We start from the raw sequence: 15,884 nt of genomic DNA, 5'->3' as shown, positions 1-15,884 counted from the left end.
CTAGTCATGTTGCATAAGATAATAACCGATTCAAAAAAAGCTCAGTTTTACAAACGTCAGATTATGAAGTTTCCTCTCCATATAATTATAGTTCTAGTTGATTGAGCTCTAAATTTAATGAAGTTTGCCTAATGAATGCAATGCTCATTCTTCTAAATAAAACAGAACATCCATCATGAGCTAATGGAAAGAATTTAGCAGTGAAATAGCTGAACTATTAAGAAAATCGTGCACACTCTCATTAAGCAAGAGTATTATTCCAAAGGACTGCAAAATGATAATACAGATTTGTAGTTAGGTAGACTGCAGCTTCCTGAGATAAGCCAAATAATTCCTTCACTTGATACCACTTAAATCTACAGTTTGAAATTTCTAGCAAATCATATGACTAAGTGCAAATATCAGGGCCTCTAAAAGAAAAATGGCCTTCTTATCTAGAATTCTTTCAGTATGCCAAAGCACTAGATGAACAACTGGCTTATTAGTACCATTTGAAAGTCTCACAAGAGACTATCAGAGTACAAGGGAGACAGATCATTGTCAAGTGTTCCACGACAAAAGGAATAAGAAGAAAATAAATAGCCCATTTTCATCATACCATAAGAAAAAGTATAGAGATTTACAAAGTCTGATATCAGCTCAGGGTTGCTTAGCGTATTTATTATGTGGAAACAGAAGAGACTACAAGCAGTGAGGTACTAGAGAAAATAAGTGAATAATCATAGATCAATTACGAATAGAAAAAAGGCTGAAGATATGAGACAAAGACAAGTTAAATAAGGAACAAGATGACAAATTAAAACTCAGCACCAGCAAACAGAATTCATGCACTAAGCTGAAAGGTAATCAAATAGGTGCTTCACAGAAACTGATTATTTAACATGTCACACATACCTCCTTATTTCAGTGTGTATACACCACACACAGATCTCATTACTTCTCCTGAAAATCACTTCCACAGGGCTTTCATTGGCCCAAGTGGAGGGCTGAGCAGGGGTACTGAGTCTGCATGAGAGTGAGTTAATTTTCCTCACAGCAGCCCATATGGTGCTGTGGGGTTTGGATGTGTGACTAAACCAGTGTTGGAAACACACCAGAATTTGACTATTGCTGAGCAGTACTTATACAGCATTGAGGCTTTCTCTTTCCCACCCCCCTGCACCCTCACAGTGAGTAAGCTGAGGAAGGCAAGAGGCTGGAGAGAGAATTTCCTTCTTACCCTTTTTCCCTCTGTCTGTGCTCCAACACTCCTATGCCACAAGTGTGTGAGTGTCTTACAACACACTTGGCATGTCCCCAGAGATCAGCTAGAGGAGTAACAAACCTGAAGGAAATCCAGCCTACTCAAATGGATCTCTCATTACCAAAATGTACACTGCTGCTACGACGTCAAGGAAACCAGCGTAAGTGGAAAACTACTGAGGCTGCTCTGCTCCCAAAGATGTCATATAAATAGGCCTGATAGGGGCATGTAACCATTCCTACTTTTCCATCTTAAGCAGTGACTGAGAAGGAAGCATTTTATTATTCCTCAGAAAAGATAGCAGATGACATATCCAAAAGCAGAATACTCATCAGTCCATTTACAGTCAAGATAGGGTTTTAATATTTCTTAAACCAGTGACAAAATCACACAGCAACCCAATAAAGATTCTTCTCTCACAAGGACAGCCTGTAGACACCAGCAGCAGCTCCCTTTTGAAAAAAGCTAAGGGAATTGACAAGATTGAGGAAGAACAAGCAGTTGGATATAGTAAAAGCATTTGCACTGTTATTGAAGACAACTGTCTCTACATCACACAAAGAGCAAGTATCTCTGTGTTAAGACATCTCTGCAATAGAAAGAAGTTATTTTATACTCTAGAAAGCTGACTTAGCTTCCTAAAGAATAGAAAGCTGGAATCTATAGCTAGTTACGTGCAAAGGCTAGAGATCTAGATGCAAGAAAATGGCTCTCACTCTCAAAACAGCTTCCCATGGCCAACAGGATGATCACACTGATCAACAGAACCATAAGACACAAATACACCTCACAGGCCAGAAATAATATTAGTTTCAGCCAGTCTCACAGCCAGTTGTTTTTTTTAGGGCCCTGGACAGACATCATTTAATGGAAGCACAACCTGCTCCTACTGGAGCAGAACATTCTTGATTGCTGCTGTTATCTACTTGGGGGTGGAAGGAGGGGAAGCTTGCAAAAGGAATGTAAGAGGACTAAAGCCTCAAGGGATAATTTACCTTAATTTCTAAGACAAATTTCCACTAAAGCATGGGACCCCGGCTTCAGACTGGTCCAGCACTACTGACAGAGCAACCCAACCACTGGGGTGTACACAAGTATAGAGCACATCCTCCCTATTCCATCACAGTGATTCCAGAAACCAAAGAGGAGATGTAAAGCCTCCCCAAGGAGGAATATATACTCTCTCACACTTTGAACCTAAAATTTTCGTTATTTTTTACACAGGCAGCTGTTTTAATCCCTAGCAACTGAGTGAAAATGCCTCCTTGATAAACTCAGCCTGACATTAAATACAGAGTTATTACAATCTTAAAGAAAATAAATATTCTTCTTATTGACATTCCTGTCTGCCGAGCTTCATAACGGCTAAAAAATATAGACTGGGCAAGACTGTATTATATATTAGAAATTATACCAATCTCTACTCCAAAAGATTAAAATAATTCAAGTTTTCAGACTGTAGCAACAGGATTTCTTGATGTGACAGACAATTACAGACATGATAGGAAAATATGTAACATGAAAATTAAAAGCAAACAATTATCAACAGTTTTCTGTATCTCTAATGAGGCTCTGGCAATAAAGCTGCCACTACTGAAGCACACCACTTACAAAATATCTTAATGACTCATAAGGAACAAGATAGTGTTTAAGAAAATTAATTAAACCTTTGAACAAGAGAGTTTAATTTTGCTGAGAAAACAAGTGCTTCAGAATTAGTCAATGAAACTATACATTTCATACAAAACTGCACTATATGATTTCAGCTCAGTCATAAAATACAGTGAAGAAGCCTGTAAGTATCCATGAAGAAACCAATTGCCTTTAACATTTTAGACTAATTAAAAAAGCAGAAAAAAAAACCCTAAGCATGTTGATTGCTTAGTTCTGTTAAATTGCTGATAATAGACAAGATGAAAAGGAGGTCTTAATGTTTTGTACCAGACAATAGAGTACTTTAGCATATAAATAACATTAAATAATCAATTGTAATGCTTTCCTTAATTTCATAACTGAAGAAGTAATGGGAGTAGAACACTGAATTGTATGCTAGACTTTGAACCTATTAGAAACTGGACCTGCTGATATTTGCTATTAACCAACAAACTGTTGCTTAAATACCTATATTCCTAAGACCCAAATTTTAAAACTTTGTCTAAGAATCTACACTGCAATAAGCCTTCCTCTTGTCTGCTCTTCACTTCACTGCTTTACTTTGCTCCCTAACTAAATCTTACACGGCCCTTCAAATTAATTCAAAATTCATGCAAGCAAGAGTTGAATGCAGTCCCCCTGGTACAAAGCCTGATGGTCCTCAAACTATTTCAATTTTCTACATTTCTATCCAATCTTCTCCTAATTTTTTTTTGTTATTTTATTTTTAAGCACAAAGACCAAACTGAATTACTGTACACAGGAGGAGGACTGTGTGCAGACCATAATAAAGAGTAATGATGGAACTATGATCTGAGCTAGTGGAAGGTTAAGACCTGGTCATAACAGAAAGGCCACAATGTCAGGAGAGAAAGGTTAGGATGAATTTCAAAGTAGGAAAGGAAGGAGGGAGAGGAGATGGCATTTAGTACAAAAGAGGCCATGGAAGTGTATCAGAAAGGAAGCAAGAATAATGTGTGAGAAGTGAACGGTGATGGCAAATCTGTTGCATGTACGAAGCAGTCAGTCAAAACTACCCAAAAATGCAGATCTGAAGCAAATCCATTTTGAGAAAATAGGAAGTGTAAGACTGAAGGGAAAAGTACCTGTGAACAATGGCCTAGAAGTATGAAGAACCTAAACACTGGCAACAATCCGTTAAATACCGCAGCAAGCAAAGCAAGATTAATATTTGACAGTAAATAAGAGAACAAGATGTTATCTGGACTCAAGTATAGTTGTGTGACCTGATGAATGAAGCAAGCTAAGTTCTGATCTTCCAAGACAAGATACAATCTCTCACAGATAATTGTAAGCTCTGTCAGCTAGGCAGTAGGAAAAGCAAATCAGAAAACCTCCCAATCTAAGAGTCATCGTGGCACATAAGCTTTTCTATCATTAGATACAAGCTTGGGCCCCTTCCACACATTTTGGCCCAAGAGGAGCAGATTTTCAGCAGAATTTTCAGTAAACTTCACCAGAAGGGTGCAAAACTTGAGTGAACAGTATTAGTGCATTAGGCACAAGCACAGTGCTCCACTCATGTAGTTGAACAGTTTCTGAATTCCAGCTGCCTCGTACATCTGCTGGCTTCAGCTGACAGCAAAGCATATCCACATCTGACTCCCTCTCTGCACACGTGCCCATGGAGCTGTCCTCAGCAGATTTCGTTTTAGAGCTCAGTGTGCTAACTCTTGCTCAGCTGTCATGCCTGTTCATATTTTAACACAGACCAAAACAAGATTGTATAGCCTTAACTTCATTTCCTTATTACACCCTCTGCTCTAAATTCCAAATGGTAGGAAAAAGGTTTGAATTCATGAATAGCATTCCCACAACCTATATAATTCACAAATCAAAACAAATGCTAAGTCCAAAGATTTCAAACAGGAAACAATTTTTTTTTTCCTCACAGCAAACCATCTGGTTTGTAAGAGAAAAACAGGAGAGAATGCTACTGGAAAGACTCAAAATTCTCAGTCTAAGCCTCAGCACTGAACTCTAGTATGATTTAATTTCTTCATTACCATTTCATGCATATGTTTACCTCAGTGTTCTACAAGGCAGGTTACAGAGAGGAGGTGTGTTTATCTAATTCCACTTTGTATTTGTGCATCTTTTGTTTGTTTGTTTTGTGGGGTTTTCTGGTTAAAGAAGAATTTTCAATCTTCTGTATAGGATTTAACATAATTGCTTCAGAAACACTTAAAGCCACTGAGCACAACTGGCCTAAATATGTTGTATTTGAACTAATACAAACTGTGTAAGAAGAATTCAGCAGGAATACTGTATTATTAAAAAAAAGACAACAGCTGCTTGTGGTGAATTTTCCTGATATGCATAGGCACACTTGTGACAGTTTGATGAAATATCAATGACATTCAAAAAACATTCTTAGCTAAGCAGTTGTTTTCATCTATGGCACCAGTACTGTAAAACACTTAAGACAGAACACACAAACAGATTGTATCCTGTCTGCACAAATTTGCAAGTTTCATGGAACAACCATATTCCGAGTAGGCATGATATGTACTGCAGTGAAGCAAAACAGTGTTAACAAATCACTATTTGCCCAACTGGTGGCATCAATCAGAAGACAGCTTTAAATGAGATAAACTGAGGAAAAGTCAGAAATTTTGCAGAGAGGAGTCTTAGCATCAATGTTGAGGTCTTTCTAAGACGTAAACTTGCATATGGACAGAGAACATAACACAGAAGGGATGTGAGACTAACCCTTAACAAAAGCTCTTAAGAAAACAGGGTAAAAGAAAATTGTTCTCACGCAGATGAATAATGGTTTAAAAGACAGGAAATGGGGAAGTGTAAACAGACATCAGTGTGAAATAAAACCACCAGTGGGAACCTAGAGAGGCGATTACTCAGGCAAAAGCTTAAATATGAAATAAACTGAAAATATTTATAACATTAGATTTATAAAACATATAATTGGATACAGTGGACGAGGATTTCCAAAAGGAATGCTGCTGCAGAAAAGCTACCCCATATTGTGTTTGTAGACTCAACAAGGAGCCTAAAAGACAGAAAATACAATTATTAGGAAAGGAACAGCAAGCAAAACAGAAAATGGAACAAAGTTTTAGTCTTCCTCTCAAAGACCAAAAAAAAACCCAAAGCCACCACCTTTCAAATATACAAAGAAAGAAGGTAACAACATGTCAGATATGAGAAAATGTAAGTACAAGAAATGACCCTCCATGCAAAACAGAAGCACTACTGAGGGCATGTGCAGTTTACAAACTCAGGAATGACGAGGAAGAGATTAATTATGGGTTGGTGTTTTCCAACACAAAAACCAGTCACCTAGGACAGCAGGCAGACTTAAAAATTTAAGTTTTCTACGCAGTATCAAATCAAACTATGGAACAACTCGTAATGGGTGATGTTGCTCTTAAGGTCGCCCAGACTGCAAAGCAGCTTGAACAAAATAAAAAAAGCCACCAAAACCTAGAAGTGATTAAATAAAACTTACTGCCTCTAACCACAGAAGCACTAACACTACACAAATTACTGTAAGGCTGAGGAATACTCTGAGATGAGCTCACTATGAGCTTTCCTGCTCTTACATCTCTTCCCCTGTGACATTGCTGTAAGCAATTTTTAAAGACTAGTAACAATCATGTTTGATCTTTCATCTGACCTGAAGGAACTTTTCTTGTGATATTAGAACACTGTTCTAGTTTCAAATAAAGCCAGCAACTCAAGAGTTATGCTATTTCTCAAAATTTTATCTTTCCAAATTTTGTGTTTCTTGTCAAAAAAATACACATTCAATGTACATATATATTCAACATTATCTTGCTGTAGTCACTTAATACTGAGTTTTCAGAGGACACAAATGCATAGGCCTGTCCTAACACCATTTCCATTTATTTTAAAATTGACTTGAACCTGAAATACAGAGATTAGGCTGAAATTTGCATTGTGAAATTACCTCTCTTTACTAGTTAGCATGAATGGATTTTCTTTCCCCTTTCATTTGCCACAGAAAAAGGCAATAATGACTACATTACTTGTGCAAGTACAGTTAAAAGATAACAACTACTGCTCACTAAGGAGTTTTTTTCATCAAGATACCACATAGTCAAGAACATTTTTGTTTACATATATACCTCACATTGTTTTTTTGTGCTCATTTATCCTCTACATGGATTCAGAGGCTGAACACGTGCACAGAAAAAGGATGTTGAGCAGAAGCTGAGTTTCCCACTGGTTTTACAGTGAGAAGACACCAGAAGTTTTCAGTTATATTTTCAAAAGGTCATCCCTCAATCTTTAACGTGTATAATCTACTTTCTTTCCAGCAAAAGTGTTTGGCTCCATACTGTTTATAAATTTTTCCAGGTATTTTGCCAGCTAAAAAAAAAAACAACCTACAAACAAACCAGAAATTACAAAAGGCTTACAAAATCAGACACCCTTGACACTCAATTAGTGTGAACTTCACAAGTAAATTACAACTAATCAGGCGACAGCAGATGACAGTGTCAGAGGAGCTCAGGCAGCCCAAAAACTGCTACAAGAACAGATAACAAAAATGTCTCATAAGCTAACAAGTATTTCTAAAGATAAATAATAATAAAAAATCTGTTACAGCATTTTCCTGTAGAGCTTACAAGAAATATTCCCACTCTTATTTTCAGGAACCACAAAGCGGACAAAGAAATCGCATTGCTCTCCCAAGCTATACTGTACTTGTCAAAGGCACAGGAAAAACAGCCTCCTGTGCCTGACTCAGCTCCTTCTTGCCACAGCCTCATGGCCTAGCAGTCTGACAGATGCATTTTCTTCAGGAGTCTTGCTGCTCCTGCTCCCAGCACATGGAGAAATGCACTGTCAGATCTGCATTGCTTAGCAACACAAGGAGCTGCCGCAGGAGCTCCCTACACTGCTGCAGCACCGGGCAGTCAGCTCAGCAACTTTCCCCAGTGTCACCAGGGTTCATGAGGGGCACTGGCAGCTAAAGGCTGAGGCTGGCTGTGCACCAGCCAGGCAACAGGACACACTCAATCATGCAGTAGAAACCAAGTAGTCCACCAGTAAGTTAGAGAATATTCAGCACACTAGCTGCCCCACTTGAATCCTTGAGTTATTCCCTTGGACGAATCTTGCTCACCAATGGCACTCAAACATGCCAGATAAAAATTCCTCCTCATAAAGGAAAGGATAGATTTATTTGGTCAAGTTTTAGGGAAGAGATAAGGCGCTGCATTGCAGCCTTGGGGCTCTACCAGGTAACACAAATGCAACCACAATGTGACTTCACTGACAATTCTCTCTTCCCCCCTAGTAGACAAGATTCCAAGAAAGAGCTGGCAGGCAGCTCAGATTAAATTGACTGTTTGCATTGCATGTGAGATGAGAGAACAGGAGAGGCACGAAAGCACTATCAATGCATGAGACAGTTTAGTGTGACAAAATACAAAATAATGACTTTATTAAATCTTTGTGCATGAGAATGGGCATGTCTGTATACAAGAGTCTACATCTTTAAAACTTTCTATCATTATTAAGATCTTTCCACACCTTTCAAAACATATCTAGACATATAAGTGTTTATGGATATATACATTATCAGATCATCTTCAGATCGTCTTCAGCTGCTCATTCTCAGACAGAATACATCCAAATGCAAAGTTAAGAAATGCACTGCTAGAAATACGAGAAGTTTTCAGTTTTGCAAGAGTTATATCAATACTTTACCATGTACTTATTACTTGACAAACCGCACATCTTCACTTTATGTAGAGATAGTTAAAATTAGCAAAACAAACCAAAAAAACCAACCCCAAAACAACAAAATAAAACACACCACAAATTTCAGAACTCTCATTTCAGAAAGCATCAGGTTAGGTGACAGCCCATGATTTCTAGTTTTGCTGAGGACAGTGTTCCAAATTGCCCAAGGATTGTCTATTTTCTTTATCTTTTTCCTTAAAGCAATTCAGGTTCTCAAATAAGAATTGTTTTAGAAAAACGGAGACTGAAGACTGATGCAAACTAACTAGTATTAACTAACAGATTTAGCTCACAAAGTATCCTCACCGCTTATGCCATGGTAATTAGTTCATATGATACTGGAGTAAAAGATACCAAAACAACATCTAGTTTAAAACTCTGAAGCATATCTGGACTAAGTAACTTTAATTGTGTTTTCATAAGATGTTCACTTACAGGTCATCAAATAAGTGCAGGGAATAATCATCTTCAAATAGCGTGTTTCAGATAGTTACTCTCATCCTCAAAAGCAAATCCATTCAGCTTTCATTGCAGGAAGAGAATTCCACAATACCATCAACTCCTCGGGTTTGTGCTAAACTCAGAAACCCTTCTGAAGCAAGCTCAGTGTGTCATGCTTGCTCATTATCTTATATGCATCATTTTCCATCAGACACTTCTCTTCACCCTTTGTGTTCTAATGAGAACTTGACCCAGATCCCACACAAACTCCCTCTGCAACAACACCCTGCGGCTGCTATAAATTTTTTTCACTAATTTAAGCAGTCCAACAAAAAAGGTAATTTTTTTTTCTTTAAGCTTAGCTGCTACAATCTTCAGCAGAGCTGCAAATAAAAATTTAAACTGGAAAGGAAATTTACACCTCTCTGCTGCACTTTCTCCTTGACTTTTATTGTTCATCTTATAGGGTAGGAATAAATGCCAGCCTTTTCAAAAGCAGTTATCACATTTCCCCAACAGAGAACCTATAAAGGTTTGTTTCATATATCATCTAAATGTAAATATCTTTAAAAGCTCACCCATTCCCATACTTTCCCACAGCAGTACCATACTGCTGTGGTACTACATAATGCTGTGACCCAGCTGTTGAAGAAGTACTGTGCAAGACTACAACTACTGCCCGACTACACAGTTTGAAAGACAGTATTTTTAGCAGACTCTCCTTTACAGTTTACAGTCAAACATCTCAAAAACACTGGCAAGAATTTCTTGCTGCAGGCCAACTAAAGCAACCCTAGCATGTTTTTTCATAGAAGTCAAACTAATAATTGAGGAAGTCCATAAACATTCTTGCTGGCATGCTTCAGTGAGGCACAGAGCATCTTGCTTTCAAGTTTATGAAGTTTATCCTTCCTTACATTTTTAATTACTTAAAAGTAAGATTCATAAGAGCAGTGCAGGCCACCTCTTCTCCCCTTCTCTGACCCCAGTCTGAACCCTGCTAGATCTTGCAACGTTAGAAACATTGGCGTTCTCCTTGGCATAGATATAGACGTACACTGCTTTGAACAAAAGTGGAGTCCAACAGGGAAGACTAATGACTTATTTGTCTTCTAAATTGAATCGTGTTTAACCTCACTTGGGAGTTATCAGCAAACCTGATTTCCCAAAGATTCATGCAAAGGGTTGCCTTTCAACCAGTGATACCATCTCCTTGCAGGATCTCAGAGACGTGCTAGGAATTCAAATGGATCTACAGTAGATTGCAGTAATGGCTGAAAATAGTTAGGATCAAATCATCTTTGAGATGAATAATAAAGATAGATTTTGCTAAGCATCTTTTTATTAAAACTAGCATAAGGTTTCAAAAAAAATTAAGCAACCCTTCTATAAAGGCAAATACTGCTGGGAATTGTGTCATTAGGGGTAACAGAGATTGGTAAAGAGCTATGAATAACAATACAGCCTAGACAGTCCTTGGTACAAAGACCAATTTCCACACACACACAACCCTCCATCAACCACCCACCAAATGAACAATAGCTGATTCTATTTTAGACTTGATATATACTGAAGATTATGTATTTCAGAAAAGTTTTTCATATGAAACATCCTTGAATAGAGCAATCATGACGTGATTTGGCTAAAAACTAAATGGCACAAAATAGCATCTGGATTTTAAAAGGACAAACATGAAGGGAACTGGCTGCTAGAGTTAGCTGGAACAAGAGGAGCAGAAACTTTAACATGGACAAAGCCTGCAATTTCTTTCAGAAAGCAATGCCAAAATTTCAAAAATAAGCATTCTAAAGAATAATCATTCCAAGGAAAAACAAAAGCAGAAGTCCTGCAGACTCATTAGCAGACATGTTAGAAGCAAGCAGAGGAGGAATGGAATGAAAAGACTACAGTGAAATTATAATTCATAACTGCTTCAAAATATCATGCCAGTCACATTAAAAACAAACATTATAAAAATGTTTTCCTGCCAAATGAAGGAAAAAACCTAACTTCACAAGAGTCTGGGTTACAAACCAAGGCTAATCTAAAATTATACATGGCAAACTAAGCAGCAGAACTCCAAGTAAATTCAACAGCAAAGACTATGTGATCATACAGGTGAACATAGAAGTTTTTTCACTATCAAATCCAATTTCATCAGCTGGAAAAAACATAAAGGGAAGCCATCAATTAGTCATAACATAAAACTAAATCACAGTAAGCTCCAGAAGAGATTTTCCTCTCTAAAATTAAGGCAGTGCCTATGTACAAGGTAACAAAGTATCTCAGAATACTACACAATGCTGTCCTGGTATCTAAGAAATGTCCTTCTGTCATGGCAGAAGCATTTTGCTCCAGTCTTCCCTTCAGCCTTGCACTCTCTCCTTGCACAGTGCCAAGAACCCTTGGCAAGGCCCTGGCACAGGCTGCCCAGAGCAGATGTGGATAACCCAAACCTGACAGCGTTCAAGGCCAGGCTGGATGGAGCTCTGAGCAACCTGGTCTAATGCAAGGCATCCTGGCCCATGGCAGGGGTGGTTGGACTACATCATCTTTGAAAGGTTCCCTCCAACTCAAACTGTTCCATGATTCTCATGGAATTAAACACACAGATCTAGACAAGATGAGGTGGTTTTTTTATAAAAAAACCCAAACCCACATTTATATTCATTGCATCTCAAAACATAACCAAAAAATAACCATCACTGCATTAGGACTTTCATTTAAATATACACACACACACATATATACACATAAAGCATCAGTGCAGGTAGACAGCTTAGCCTTTGCAACAATAAGAACATATTACTCCCAAAAAGATAGGTTAACAAAGTAATTCACTGAAATAATACATTTCTGTCACCCACACTTCTAAAGAGTTTTATTAAAACAGAGTTTGCTAGAAAGATTGGGTAGACTTTCAAAGAGGACACATGGACATAAAAATTAAAAACAAAAAAAAAGCAAATCACAAACAAACCAGAAAATATAGCCTACCAAATATGTTGGTGGAATGTCCTTTCCGGGCAATTGGCTTGAGCTCATTATGTCCCCATCCATATTGCCTATAATTGTCCCAGGCATGCTTCATCATCTAAGAAATGGGAAAAAAATAGGATTTGATTACATTATAAAACTACTCTCTATGAATACAATATTTTACTCCTTATTTGAGATTTCATCTTTCACAGGCATCCCAGCATACTGACTAATTACTTTGTTACTGCTTCTATGTGTCACAGAAATCAGATTTTACAGCGTGAACAAATTGGAAAAAAATTCAAGTCTACTTGACTTGAGCTGTAGAGCATAATGCTCTGCATTAGGTCATTTTCTTGTTCTTTCTTTTCTTTTAATATAGGCACAGATATTTAAGAACATAAGCATAAGGAATACATTTAAGTGTAAGGAATTGCTGTAAAACACTGGCTAATGTCTTAACATGCTAAGTGAAAGAAAAAGATATCTACCAATACTTGAAGCATAAAATGGATTTATTTACACTAGTACATCCCAGTAGGACTAAACAATTTTACAAAAGACATAATAAATTTCTTATTAGCAACACCTACTTGACAAAGACATACTGTCATATAGCCTCTACCAAAATAAATGCCCAAAGCTTTGCTTTTTAGAAAGCATAATGAACAAACCAGTATAATGTTAATCCTTACAAAACATTTAGCTTTTTAACAGATGTTTCCACCACCTAGTAAGAAAATTACATCTAAAAATCCAAATTTTTAGATGTAATTTTCTAATTCATCAGCCACTAAACTGCAAAGCGAATGCCTTTTTAAAGAGATAAATATTATTATTACCTAAACAGATGAAAGCAAGTAACAGGAAGAAATTAGATTTCAAAAGACACTGACTGCCCCAGACACAAGAACGGTTACAAAAAAACTTTTAAAACAACAGCCATGTGTCTGTATCCATAATATTATACATTTTATTTTTATATTGCCTTTCTAGAAATGGTATTAAAATAGTGTTAATGCAAACAAAATGCCCATGAAAATGCACAGGACTTAAAATCATGATTTTCACAAGCTTGAGAAATGCTTTCTAAGAGAAGAAACTATGTGAATGTAACTAACAGAACAATGCTAACCCTTTAAGAAACTGAAGCAAGGCAATCAGTTTTCACTATGATTTATATGACTGTAATTTTCTAATTTTAATCAGAGAGTCACTGTACTCACAGAAAATGGGAGGAAACAAGCAGATGCTGGGTAAAAATTGAGGTGCAACCAGCTACCTTACTAGCACTACCTCACATCTCTCCTCTTACTACCTCTCAGGTCCCTCCTCCTACCAAATTCAAGATTTAGTGAAAGTCAGCATCTGAGAATCCCAAATCTTTCAAACTGCATCTAAACTGCCTGCTGAGACATGGAAAACAAAGTCCCTGCTCTCCCTACAACCATCAAGAGCTCCCTGTCCAAACTACAAAGCCGTAATTCCTTTAAATGTAAACTCCCTCCAAATTTCCCATGGCTCAGTTAACTCATGCCTAGACAATAAATTTGAACCCCACACAGGCCCAGAAGCTGGGGAGCACTTCTGTGTTAAACTGGCATCAACCTAAGCAGAGCTTGGCTTGAGAGTCCCTCTGAAGATGCCAGAAGTCCCACTCCTACCTCACTCAAGTTCAGCTCACATGCTGCTTTTTGTATTTCCACTAATTTTGACACCTGATTAGGTCATAATACTCCATTATTTCTTTTAGTGTCATGAACTACCAGTGTAAGAAAAAGTGGATGCAAATATATTAAAAGAGGAGAGAAAAGCCATTTCACTAGCACTCACAAACTCCTTAGTGTTTACCCAGCACTTATCAAACTGGCCAACTCAGAGCTATTGGAACGTCAAGATGACTCAGGTAAAGTGATCCTCCTCTCACAGGTAAGAAAACTGCAGCATGACAAATGCAATAAAAGTTTGGTCACAGGCAGTAAGTACAGAAGTTCCTCTGAGAGCTCTCACTAACATTACCCAGAACAAACCTACAGATTTCTATATAAAATTGTCCATTAACTTAATATTGTAAAATCAAGAATCACAGCATCGTTCAGAGGGGAAGGAACCGCAGGATGCCTCTCCTGTTCAATGCACAATCACTTATGGCATCAGGCTGAGCTACTTAAGACTTTATCTAGTCAGGGTAAACTTCAGGACAGAGGACAGTCAAGGCTTCTGTGGAAGGTCCTGCTCTAACTTGAAGCTTGCCAGTTCTAAAAACTCTGCTTGGGAAAACAGACGTATAGGTTTAGAAAGTACTAGAGGATGAAACTAAAGACTGACTGCCCGCTACACTCTCTATGTGTTTGAAAACAAATAGATGACTAAACAACAAAGTGACCATGACATGGCAGATCCAACCAACTGGCTTGCACATAAGGGAAACTGGGCTTCTGAGATCTTTGGATGCCTCAAATAAATATTTCATGAAGGAGAATCAAACAGCCATTGACATTTTAGCTTTGTAAAAATCAGATGTAAAAATCTGCAAATACCAGAACAGATCAAAACTGGCTAAGTTCAAGAGAAGAACACTTGTTTTCTCACAGCAGAATATTAATTGTGGAATATTTCACTGTCCTAATTTGCTGTTCTTCTGGGTGGAAGGTACATATTTTGCTATAGAATATTTAGTTCTGAAGAAACCCCAAAAAAGTATGCAAATTACAAAAGGGCTAAAAGAGAATACATACAACACAAGATGTTTCTATATACATAATTTATCCTAGGATAAAATTTTATTAAGATAGAAACTGCAAAGGAGTATATTTCATTAGATGCATGAATTAATGCAGAAGTAACTTAAGAATACACTACTGAGACCTGAAAGTCTCTTGAAAACAAGAGACTAAGACACAGTTGACTGCATCAACTAAGGCTGAGATAGGAAATGATATTTTAAAGAGACTAAGCTACTTTGATAACCACAAACACTTCTGTCCTGCCCCTCTGCCTCCCCCAAGTAGTGTACTAAGAATATAGTGTTTTAAGTCCTCAAGAATCCTTTGACTTCATTACATTAAGTAGTAACTGATTTTTTCCAGATGAATGCTGACCATTACTCTGGCACACAACTCACTGCTTTCCTCCACCACAAAGAAAGCAGACTTACTTCATGACACCATGTTAGCAGAGAACTGCACATTATATGCAAGTGAGAAGCCCCACAGCTCTTGTATGCAGTATTTGTAAGGATGATAATGCCAAGAGATCTTGTTCTGTTACTGCCAGAACAGGCAGCATGTTATACTATAGACAGAATATCTATACTGTTGGGAGCAGTCATGCACACAAAAGTTTTGGAGAGACACGAGAAGACAGATGCCTCTGACAGCTACAAAATTGAACTGAGGATGGCATTTTGGCTCAGGAAGTACAAGCAACACGAACTCCTGATTGGAAAAACACAATTATTTCTATAGGTACACTAGATAGTGTTTGCATAGTTTAAGTTGGGAATGCTGAAGAATAGCTGCAGGGATAGAAAGGCTTTTCCTAAAACAAAACCTTGTCTTTAAGAAGAGAGGAAAGCCTTAGGCACTGACTGGAACATTACCACTATGGGTAATAGACAGTAGGTAAAACTGTTTGCAAAAAAAGGTACCCAACCCTTAAAGAACTCAGAGAGGCACCTTAAGCTCAACAGAATGAAAATAACAAGCATGGATCAATAACTGTGAAAAACACAAGACACACATTTCCATAGCTGAAATTTCCATACCTGACAGCAGTTTGTCACAGGAAATGCTTGGAGCTTGATGGCACA

General features: G+C 37.6%; 1 protein-coding gene across 1 annotated transcript in view; it reads right to left on the bottom strand.

The window, feature by feature from the left end:
• MAN1A2 (mannosidase alpha class 1A member 2) overlaps positions 1 to 15,884 on the bottom strand; it is a 131,306-nt gene that overhangs the window by 76,991 nt on the left and 38,431 nt on the right. Inside the window, exon 3 of the mRNA XM_085069543.1 lies at positions 12,092 to 12,188. Within this exon, the coding sequence (XP_084925669.1) occupies positions 12,092 to 12,188 (97 nt within the window). The remainder of the gene's footprint in view (positions 1 to 12,091; positions 12,189 to 15,884) is intronic.

This window comes from Lichenostomus cassidix, chromosome 1, assembly GCF_008360975.1.
Source record: "Lichenostomus cassidix isolate B80296 chromosome 1, HeHo_3.0, whole genome shotgun sequence".
NCBI classification, from domain to species: domain Eukaryota; kingdom Metazoa; phylum Chordata; class Aves; order Passeriformes; family Meliphagidae; genus Lichenostomus; species Lichenostomus cassidix.
The sequence above is the reverse complement of the archived record's forward strand: the minus strand, read 5'-3'. Positions and strand labels throughout refer to the sequence as shown.